The sequence below is a fragment of the Pleuronectes platessa genome, chromosome 1 (genome assembly GCF_947347685.1).
Source record: "Pleuronectes platessa chromosome 1, fPlePla1.1, whole genome shotgun sequence".
Taxonomy (NCBI): Eukaryota; Metazoa; Chordata; class Actinopteri; order Pleuronectiformes; family Pleuronectidae; genus Pleuronectes; species Pleuronectes platessa.
The window spans coordinates 5,489,160-5,501,223 of record NC_070626.1 but is presented as its reverse complement, the minus strand read 5'-3'; the positions used below and the strand labels follow the sequence as shown (position 1 = coordinate 5,501,223).

At 42.0% G+C, this 12,064-nt stretch overlaps 1 protein-coding gene across 1 annotated transcript in view; it reads right to left on the bottom strand.

Moving 5' to 3' along the window:
• Positions 1-12,064, bottom strand: part of dpy19l3 (dpy-19 like C-mannosyltransferase 3) — a 46,342-nt gene that overhangs the window by 17,651 nt on the left and 16,627 nt on the right. The window contains 6 exon segments of the mRNA XM_053426408.1: positions 1,632-1,743; positions 4,976-5,101; positions 6,701-6,859; positions 8,480-8,553; positions 9,061-9,162; positions 11,267-11,398. Coding sequence (XP_053282383.1) covers positions 1,632-1,743; positions 4,976-5,101; positions 6,701-6,859; positions 8,480-8,553; positions 9,061-9,162; positions 11,267-11,398 — 705 coding nt within the window.

The window sequence follows — 12,064 nt, the reverse complement described above, 5'->3', positions numbered from 1 at the left end:
AGGCAGTTTACTGACCAATTCGGAGCAAGTGACCACATCCGAACCAGTGCTTTGTTTTAACGGCCAAGGAACTGGCTCTTGGCCAGGGAAATTGGTTCGACTCTTGCAGCAACACTTTGCTCACACCTAGTGTAGTCTGCAAATAAAATTGAATATTTGTATGTTGGTGTCAAAATGAATCCGCAATGGTCCACAGGGGAGACAAGTTGTCTCCTTGTTTTCACTGGAGTCGGCCACTGTTGATGTTGTGCTGGTGCTGGGAATCAGACATTTAGAGAGATGTGTAAAGTGACGTATTAAGTGACATGTGGCTCTGCGTTGGCCACATGGAAAAGCCAACTGGTTCTTTAAACGTTCGCAAGTCAAATCTGTTGGGATCCCAATGAGAGTTTTCACTATAAGATGTCATTCATCAGAAGTATTTAATACCTAATATCAGATTATGTCCAAACCAAAATAATAACTCATACTCCTCTGAATTTTAATTAGGAAAGATCTTTTAAAGCTGCTTTTGTTACGACACAGATAAGACTATTGTGTTCTGTTAATTGAAAGCAGGGTTTTAAGGCAAAAGATTTGTATACTCCTGAAAATTTAGTATATTTAAAGAATTGCTGATATTGAAAGCCAAGACAGTGTTATTATCATTTAATGCACTGCTGGAACAGGGAAAGTGAAAACATGACCAGGAAACACTGTGGACTGAAGAAAAGGTTAGAAAAGGTGATCTGTCAATGGAAGGTTGCTCAGGCTACGGCCGTTTCCCAGGCAAGACAAGATCTCATTAACAAACTGGGGGGGGGGGGGGGGGGGGGGAATCTCCTTTCACAAGCTTCTATGAATGTGTTCTTATGTGTTTGCACACTTGTGGTTCCACAGTGGCCTGAAGCGCAGGACGATGCTTGAGCGGTACCTTCCCTAGCGGGTAGCAGTGATAGTATGAACATGTGTAATCCATGTGTGGGAGTGGGAGTGTGATACCATCAGCTAACAGAGGCTAAAGGGTCCACTGGGCTCAGAGGGTTCTCTGTCAGGTTATTCATTCTCTGTGTGCTCATCACTATAAATGTACCCATTTAACATGACAGTTTAAGAAGTAACCATTAACCATTCTTGGGGGGAAAAAAATTCTTAAAACCCACTTGCAGATTCTGCCATTCACCACTGTTTTCTTATCCGGGATTTGTTCTAAGTGAAACACAGAATCTATGCACACTCCAGAACACAGTGTGACTTTCTCCTGATACAGCTTTCACTGAACATGTAATTGAATCCCACTGAGCACTTTTCTGATATATTTTATCCACTGCCATATTTAGATTTTCCTTTAGTCATTCTTGAAATCGTACGTTTTCTTTTCAATTTTGGTGATTTCTGTGTGCACACGCGGCCGATGCTAATTAGGAATAACTGGCACACACTCTCAAGACAATGGCATTCATCATTACAAGAACACATGTGCTAACAAGTCTGCAGTTTAAGAAGGTAGAGCTCTCTTAAAAACTTATTGAGAATTTGAGAAAAAAACCTAAGAAGATAATTGGGAATGTGTTCTCAAAGTCAGGTATCACACTTTTCGTATCAAACCGGGGAAAACCACACAGCACATGTTTAGAGCTGGAATTTCTTACCAGAACTTTACTGTTGCAGCGGACAGTGGTGAGAAGAGGAGTCCACAACTCCGTCCCGCACACACCATATGCTGCGATCGCACACATATGACCAGTCCAAATATACTTCATCCTGGGAAGAGAATAGGAGAGAGAGGCAACATCGATTGACATTCAGTCAATTTGTAGAAATATTCATCAACTATGCATTTCCAATGGGGGTAAATGACAAAGTTAGTAGAAAATCTCAATCCTGATCTCCATGATACGAGGACTGACAGAATATTCAGCAGGTTAAAATGCAGCTTTTAATTCCAATACTTGCACTTGTTTCATTAAATTCAAACATGACAACCTAATTGTCTTTAGTTTAGCAGAAGACTTGGTATTATTCAGTATGAAGGATCCAGAGTGGTTAAACTTGATTTAGTGTCGAAAGCACGACATTATTATCCAAGATCTATTCTGATCCAAACCACATGAATTACAATTTTAATGGGAAAAAGATTAAACAGAGAGGAGTGAGCAGTGGAAAGAGGGACGAGAGAATGAAATGAGCTGAAAAATCGTAGATGGGTACAGAGAGGAGAGAGAGAGGAGGCATGAAGAAGTGCAGCCTCACAAAAATAAATCACAATACTTTTTCTATGCAAAGCAGCTAAGTGACAGAAACAAATGGCGTTCTGCACTTTTGGCCTTTCACTCTTAATCAGCACTTTCGAGAAAAGGTGCCGGTTTCTGCACTCCACCTGCCTGCTGCCAAGCTAAAAGCTTTCAGTTTCCTCACTCTGTGTGAAATCAATCATTTCTATAATTCCTAACAGTTACAAGAATGCACTGTGCGAACTGTATGTTTAAAAAAAATTAAAACTGTTTGTCACATGCTTCTCCGTAGAAACTAAACTACTTCCATGAACCAGTGAAAACCTGTATCTTCACATTACTATGAATTAACCAGATACCAGAATGCCCTTAGTTGTTGTCTGAATAATTTCAGGTTTCCTCATAAAGTCTCAACTGAGGGCTTCTCTGTTGGAACGCTCAGCATCTCTGACAGGGTGTGACATCAGATGGTGATGTCACTATACGTCCTGAAGTTCACGTCTACCTCATTACGGCAATTGGAGAAGGTAAACCACTGGAAGCTGATAAAAAATAATTTTAGGGGCTGGTTACTTTCTCCTTAAACATAAGCAAATGCTAGACAGCTTACCAAGAAAACTAGATAAGATTAAAATATTAAATCTTTTGAAAAAGTTTAAATAATATACGATTTACAGAAATAAAACAAATACACTACAGAGGAGAACGGAGAACATTGTATGTTAAGTTGAGACCGTGATCGATGCATCGGTTGAGAACAGTCAGCGTGGATTGTTTAGTGGTCATACTGTACTTCTGTACAGAGAGACAAAACATTTGGGAAATTAAGACCAAGTGGCTGAATATGAAAATCAACCATCAAAATCGATCTTTTCTGTTGAGCCTTGGCACCGGTACCATTGCCAGGGCTGTCTGGCACCTGTAACTGGAAAGAGCCCCAGTGGAGATACTGTTCCTGTAGTGGAACCTGCTGAAAAATGATGCAGCTACAGGAGGTGAACCAGAGAAATAGGCCATAGAGTACGTGTGTGTGCCACAAGGACTCCAGAGAAACAGAAGAAATATTAAATATGAGAGGGAAGGTGAATTAGGCTAATTCATGTGTTACATAAGACGATATAATGTCAATTGCCTGAATTTATGTGGAGCTTTTCTACTCTTGATGACCACTCATACATTCGCGGCACATCCGTCAGCGATAATGTCTGCGTTCAGCATCAATGCTGCCATCAGTGTCTTGCCTCAGGACATTTCAGCATGTGAAACGGAGGAGCCGGGGATCAAACCACAGACCCTCTGGTGAGTGGACGTCCTGCTCCTCCTTGTGATCCTTTACCTCAACTTCTGCTCTGAGCCTTAAGTATCATACCTAGACTGCAAAATACAGAGACTGTGGGACAAAAAACCTTCCTTAGAGAGACAATCATTTTCCTGTCAAGGTTTCCTTTCAGCCTGAATTTACCAACTTTCAATGGAAATCTGGCCCAGGCATATTTCCAGCCTCATTTTGTGCGTGGGTTTATGATTTGGCTCAAAGCGGTTATTTTTCTCTCAAAATGTCTTTTTACCGAATGGCTTTTACTTGTCTTCTTGTTTTTTTCCTATAACCTGTTTCTTTTATCCTTTCCTTTTGCCATTTATTTTGAACGGCGAGGTATTATGTATCTGCTCTTTAGATATTAGTTTTAAATCATTTGCTGCCATGGATTTTACATGATATTGTACACATTTTCTTCTTGTCTTCGATGTTTCGATTTTTGTGTATATTTCTCCTCTTGATTAAGCAGCTGTTTTGAAAGGTGCAATATAAATAGTTATTATTTATACTCAGTATCTCTTATGGAAAGAATGTATGCTTTTATGTAACCAAGGTCGTGTGATTGGAGCTTTAGTTCGAGAGATGCTCATTTATTTTTCTGCAAAAAAAAATACACACGACCAGATATGTAACGAGTGGGTTTAACCGTGGGTTTATCTACTCTAAAGTTTTTATGAGTATGCTAACTACCTACGGTGGTAACCAGGCAAGATTAAATTATTACTGGATTTGTGAAATCCTGCCAACATTACCAAAGATAATGTACTATTTGCCAGATATATCCTTAGTCCTCCTAAAGCATATCTAAAAACATACTGCAATAACAATAACTAGTCTGTGAGCTAAGCCATCAAACTAAGCCATACGAGTCTGACATTCAGAAGTGGTCTGGGCCACTCAGCTGACACCCTCGATCCCGCTAGAGTTTCACTAACTGATCAGATTTTTACTCTTATCTATGCCCATATGCTGATGTGTTTTTTAGCAAACATTTTAACACCGTTTTTTGGGGGGGAATTAGTAAAATCTGCTTTACTGCTACTGCACGAGATTGGTAAAGCACCTCCTGACTCCTCTCTCTCTTATGCAGACACACACAAGCTGTGACATCGGACACATCTGTAAACTCAGACTGGTTCAACACAACATCAATTGGTCTAAACTTAAAAAATGACATATGTGTTAATTTGCATTTAGAGGAAGTGAGATCCGATCACAAGAGAAATTCAGCACTGCAGGATTGTGTGGCAGGTTGATCGGGGCACTAATCACACTATAAGCATAGAAGTGGCCCTTTTTAGCAACTGCATACAATCAACCTGTCAGGAGGAACTGTTAGATGAGTCCCTGCCTGAGAATGAAACCATTGTGAACACCCCGGAATATGTCTGTATCTGAGATATACATGATCTGTGTGTGTATGTGTGTGTGTGTATGTGTTCACCTCATGGTGCTGATAGCCAGGAGGCCGTAGAAAAGCGTATGCAACACATTATAGGCCACATCTGGACGGAGAGCAACCACGCGCCCTTCTGCTCCTTTCCTCTCCTCAACTGAACCTCCTTTAGCCCTGCTGAGGAACAGAAACGTCAGGGAGAGAAGAGACAACAGCGATACATAAAACATTACAGCCAGGCGCTTGAGCAGAGCAGCAGAAGAAAAGGTGGGTGGAATTGATAATATTCGGATTGCAGTCGCTGTTATTCAGATTTCAATCATTGTTATTTAGATTTCAGTGGCCGTTCTCCACACAGACACACAATGAAGCACAGCTACAACTGTGTGTAGGAGTCCGCGGAGAAACAGAGAAAGGCCTTAGGCCGGTGATGTCACTCCAACAATTTGGCGTCCCACACAGAATTGGACGGACGTCGGCTTCCATTTGAATACAAATTCAGCTAAGCTCCTCCTGCTACATGAGGTGGGGTAAACGGGATTAAATTAATTCCTGAATTGGCGAATAGCCCTTTGTTCTATGAGGTTAGTATTCCAGCCCTCCTACAGCAGAGGGCGAGTTGATATGCTAATGAATTTAGCTTACTGTGGCCCCTCACCTTGCACCACAGGCAAATCCAGCTTCGAGAGGCAGCTGGAAAAATGTCTAACACGGCATGGAGCTACAGTAGCATCGCCACAGTGATGTGGGGGGGAAACAGGGGGATGGTGACTGACAGCCATTGTCAAGTCCTCTGCTTCACTGATAGTCCTTTCACTACCTGGAAGGTTTGACATTTTCCATTCATTTACTCTTCCATACCTCTTTACCTCAGTTTCTGCTAAGGATTCACATTAACTTGTTCACCCCTGCCACACCTAAGGAGTAAATACTGGTTGAAAAAATGAGCAATCGCTTTTACCAGGCACAGCTATCATTCTAATCATTCAATTTCGAACAAAGAGAATGTTGCACAAATAAATACGATTTCGGTGTACATCATTTAAATTCTGTGATTCCTTCTGCATTGCTAATAACGTGCATGTCAGCTGATGTGTGGTGTTTAGAATATAGATCGCATATTGCAAAAAGTTACATCCAGTATCCGGGCTCTACTTTAACTGCCATGTTCCTTTAAATAGTATTTGTATAATTAGTGCAGTGCCTGTTCTAAATCTGCCTGTTTAGAATAGTCTGTTTTCTTGGCCTGTGTTAATGCAGGTAGCAGATTTTTTCTTACACTTTGAAAGTGACCTGCAGTAATTGAGCCGTGGTACGTCAGACCAACTGCAGGACTCAGGACACAGAAGCCTGAAGATGCACCACCGCTACTGCACCCAGAGCTGTTCACCTGTTTATTCAAAGTTCAGCGAAGCCCGACTCAGAACCCTGAACTGGAGAATCAGTTGGTGTCTGGTGACTTGATTGAAAACGTCCACTCACATTGACGAATCCCCGGTGCTGCTGCTAAAAGGTCACCTAGTTATTTGAATTTGATCAAAACTGAAAGTATCACGTGTCCAAATCGCACACAATTTGACACTGCACAATTTTGGGCCCTTAACAAAACACACAAGAAAAGTGTGATGGCAAAAATATGTACAGTTCTTGAGATATTTGAGCCAAATACAACAGTCGGAGATTTCTGGAAATATTAGCCAGATACCATATAGCAGCTTCCAACACATGCAGGATCCAGTGTTGGACGACACTTCCTGTGCTGTCATCACCTACCTCAGGTTTTGCAGTGCGCTCACCACCAGCATGCCACTGAGCAGCAGCAGGGTGAGGATGTAGGGATACAGCAGGAGCGTACCAGCCAGCCGCTCCAGTGTGTCGAGGGGCAGCACGCCGAAGGCTTCCTCACACAGATACAGACTGGCATCAAAATCCCTACAGGAGGGGGGGTGAAAAAGAAAAAAATGGGTTGGCATTCAGGGTGGGGGGTGAGAGAAAGGGAGGAATAGATTAAACAAAGGGAAAGATGGACATAAAAGAAACGAGCATGTCATTGGTAGGAGCGAGATAATTTATATTCCAACAGTTGGAATATAAATGGTCTACTTTTAGGTTCTGTTTCTCTGTGATTCCTGTGGTGATCACTGGTCCGTCAGAAAGTGTGTTGAGCACCGTCAGTTCTTGCTTCAGTTCACGAAGCTTGAATTTCTGTAGGCTGCACGCCTGCTTCACATGGGATTCTACTTTAAACCGAATTAAACGATTGGCTGGCGTACCTGTCTGTCTCTGACTGAGCTGCCTGCCTGTGTGGACCCAGCCTGTGCTCTCACTGCACACGACTGGAATCATCAACCAGAGAGACGATGGTCAGAAGTTAACGAGCAGGTCTCAGAAAAGTCGGCTGCTGGCACTTGTCACTCAGTGCACGTTCATGTGTTTTGCGGGCGTGGCTTTGATGAGAGGGCCAATGGGAGGGGACGGGATGCATCGGTTGCATATTTCCGAATTATAGTCTGCTTTTGCCAGGATTACCAACCCTAGTTTTCTACTTTATACGCGGCATTAACCCTTAGACCTGCAGTTTTGGCAAAAATGTATTGTTGCTCCATTAACAGCTACAGATTTTTATTTACGACAGCCTTGAAGCAACTAAGTATCCTGGCTTTGTTCATCATCCTCAATCAAATAAAAAAAAGTTAGTTATCTATGTACAATGAAGAACATGTCCAACTCTTCAACACAATCTTGAATCATAACTTGTGGTCTCACAAACACTTTCCTAATCCGACAGAGGTGAAAAAAGTGCTGAAGACAGACCTGCAAAAATCGAATTCTACGAAAACAACAGTGACACAACAAATCAATAGATACCCTCCACACCTCCTTAATTCCTCTGTTAGATGACAAAAATAGTAACACAAACGTGCCTTGTCCAAATCAACGGAACGCATCTCAACAGGGACCGAATGGGAATTATTATAAACCTTTGTTTTTTTCCTGCCTCTGATACACCGACGTGCTGATAAGTAATTGAACAGAGAATTGGGATTTCACCAAAGGCAGAACAAAACTCAAGGGATAAAAACAAAAGGACACGGATGGAGAGAATAAAGGAGTCTCAGCGAGAGAGAGACACAGCAACGGAGGGAGAGGCAGAGATTGAGCACGGAGTAAGCACTGCATTTCCCACAAGCCTCCTGAATAATTGAAGGGCCAGTTGTGTGGGGCTGGGTTGTGAGCTGTGTTATCTGCCACCCCAAAGCCGCTCTCCAGTGGCTGAGCTGCTCAGCGCACACACACACTATCTGATTGATGGGAGGCCTGCTGGCGTTACCCTGCCATCTATTATTCACACACACTAACACTCCAGGTGCTACAACACCGGTGCTTAGTGAATAATACAGTCAAGCTAGATCAAGTCAAGAGGTGTGTAGATGGCGCAGACTTTGTGTGAGCGAGGTGTTTGAGCAGGTCCTTGTGCCAAGGTTTTATAAGAGAGTTGTGTGGCTGGTAACTAGAACAGAGGCACTGCTGACTGTTTGTGTGTGTTCATACCTTGTTTGCCCCAAGGCGAACTTTGACTTGATGAATTTAAAGATATGCTCGTCTGATCTGAGCTGAAGAACTCTCTGTAAACACACACACACACAGATAAGGTCATCTTGTTAGGGCTGAAGATCAGTACTGAGATTTATAAATAAGTAAATAAAGCTGCTGATCATATGGTCATCTCACGTCCCAACTACAAGCTTGAGATACATCAGGATGAGGAGGAGGAGGAGGAGGGGGAGGAGGAGGAGGAGAGGACATGGGGCTGCGGTCTAGGGAGGTGGAAGAGGAGAGAATGTAGTGAAACAGGGGAAAAGACGAGGGTGGTGAAGCAGCAAGTAAGAAGAAAGTAAGAGAGGGAGGAGCAGCGGAAGTCCAGGAGGGGACGGAGATAAGAAAAGTCCAGAGCTCAAAAAGAAAATAAAAGAAGAGGAGATATGCAGGAGAGAGGGAGGGAGAAGAAGAGGGAAAGGAAATCCCATAATAAGAAGAGAGAGGCAGGGAGAGGAAGAGGAGGCTAAGTTGGAGTATTAAAAGGAGCGAAGAGAATGATACATTTTAAGCAGGGAAGGAGAGGAGAGCGGCACCTTGGCTAGGTAGTTGATGGTGAAGGTGAGGAGAAGAACCATGGCAGTGTGGAGAAGCAGTTTGCCCAGACGAGCCAGCAGGCTTCCTGTCTTCAGTCCAGACTGCAGAATCAGACAGCAACCAGAGATGAGTCAGTGCATCTGCTATGTTCTCAGTACTGTTTGATATGTAGAAAAACTTACACACACACACACACACACTGTGTTAGGTACGTGGATCTCCATATTAATCAAGATATCAAACACCAACACTGCATGGCTAACATGATATATTCAGAGGATTTAGATTACTTATAAACCATATAATAGATTCTAACTCAGAGGTGGGAAGAGTTTTAAAAGTAACATGAAAGTCTCAAGTCTTTGCAATTGTTATACTATATTAGGAGGTTTGTTTGTTTATTTATTGTAGTCAGCAGACTTGTAGTCAAGAAATGACTGACCAAAGTAACCCACAGCACAGACTCTTTTCTATGACACTACTTCACTGTTCACTGGGACACTTTTCCATCACTTATGCACAGAAACCATAAGACACCATCTCAGTTGTCCCAGAGCGTAGCCTGGCGTGGCTGAAGGCGACGCCCAACAGATCGAGTGGGGGTGAAAGACGTCAGGAAGTTCAGCTTAAAAGCGTGAGAAATCCATAACCTGACTATTCAGACAGTCTGCCTGCACCTCAAGCAAACTGCATACGCTGTAGAGACTGAATTAAATGTTGGCAGGTGAACGTGAAGGAGCTAGCAATGAGTATAGCCCATGCATTTATTAATAGCATACCAGTTCAGTTTCTGTCGTAACAACCATTGATTTTGAAATTGATCTCCAATAAGTCAAGTCCAGCTCCTAAACTTTGTATAAATAATACTCTCTTCAAAGTGCAAGTTATTTCAGTAAAAAGTGCATTTATTATCTTCCAAAAATGTCACAGCCTTTAAAAGATTTATAAGCAAAAGAATCAGGTCCACTAGATATGTTATTCCACTGTCAAGCTTTGGCATTTGATCAAATCTGCATGAAATTGTAAATGGTTTCCTGAATCCACTTGTCAGCAGCTGTTGACATTTCTGACAAAAGGAATGAATAAAGTTCAGTGGTGTAAATTATGTTCACACTTTTGCTGGATGAGTAGACAGACACAACCTTTATTTATTTTATCACAGCCATTAAATACCTGAAAAGGAGATGAGCAGCAGAAGATGTGAAGTCTTTGTACAATATGTATTGGACACATTGAAATAACCCCTGTGGCCTACTTACTTTGGACAAGTCATATTTCATGAGCTACTGTGATAATAGAGGAATGGTGCAGAGTGAAGTATCGTCAATCTCACAAATGATTTTTGGCCGAGCACAGACACCAGCTTGCACATTAAGGAGGCGGCAGCAAAATTGTAATTTTTGTAATTTAACATTCGTCTCGTTAAAGATTTATTTATTCAAACCAGCAAAAGATTCAAATTTTGCCAACCTGAAAAGTTTTTGCTATAAAGTGATAGAGTGCCGATCTGCATTGCTATGTGCACTGTGACTGGCTGCTGTCAAAGTTCAGTCTGTTGTCAGGAATGTGAAGCGCTGATGCTCTGCATACTTGTGTGTATCATACATTTAAATTTTTCCAGCTGAGGAGGATCAAGTCCATGTCAGGTCGCAGGTTGGTGTTGTTAAAGTCAAGCAATAAGTGGGAGAGTAAAGTCATTTGCACACATTTCACAATTAGAGCAGATATTGAAGTACACAAATCATTTATTTCCAGGAATGAAATCGTTCTCTCCTCATTTCAGTTTCTAAACTTTCCTTCATCTTTCTCTCTACTTCTCTTTAATTCTGTCAAATTGAACGTTTCAATAATTGTTACTGTGATAAGATCTGATTTCACCTAATTACATTTAGATCTGGCAGGAGAATGATTTTCCGGCGTACAAATTTGAATTATCTTCTGCAAAAACGGACTCCAGCACAGACCTCTTCACATCAATGTAGGTTAACCTTCCATCTGTAAACAAGCTACCACTACTGTCTGGATCTTCCTCTGTGAGGCTTTGACTCACCTTCAGGGTTACATTAATTCTCCATGTTACCCATTCCTGTCTATTCTCATTTCAAACTCTCTTATCCCCAGTACTCATTACACACCCACCCACACACACACACACATGCACACGAACGCACACACACACACAGACAAACACACACACACACTAACCTGGCAGTGTCTGATGAAGAGTGCAGCTACGATGAAGCTCAGGACCAGGGATCCCAGTATCATGGAGTTACAGAACTGAAGGAGCCACACGCTTAGCAGACCGCACACTTGAACAAGGTACAGAGTGGTCACCTGGAGGACACACACAACACACAGACACACACACACACAAACACACACACACACACATTGATGTATACCAACTTGTGTAGATGTGATGCATCGACTGTGTATAAACAGATATGACAGGTGAAGTCGAAGAATCTCGATCACCATCTGTTGGCTGATGCAGTACAGGTCATAAATCCTTGTTAACATATCGGACACGGACCAAACAAAAAAGTCAAAGTGGACAGGCAACAAAGTTTTCTCTAAACTGGATTTGTCATTGTATGTTATTCATATCACACTGATGTTTGTTCAAGTGGTTTTCTGTTAAGATTGGTTTTGATTAGTTATGTGAAACTATAAAAACTTGGGTGAAACGTCATGATTAACAGCTGAGATTGATTCTTGGCTTGTTGAGTGCAAGTAACAACAAGTATCAAAAAACTTTCCAATGTGCTATGGATTAACCAAGGTGGATATAGACCCAGAGGGTTGAAAGCCTTTTTTGGCTTGTGTGCTCTGCATTAAATTTTCATTCAACTTCTATAACTGGGTCCCAATCACTCACTCTGTGCCAATATGGGGTCCACAACCTTTAGAGGCTGCATTTGAAGGCCAAAAGCGTCACAGCAGAGCAACTAGGCAGCCGACAAATGAAGAGTATACTTCAAAATGTAAGAATATGGCTTC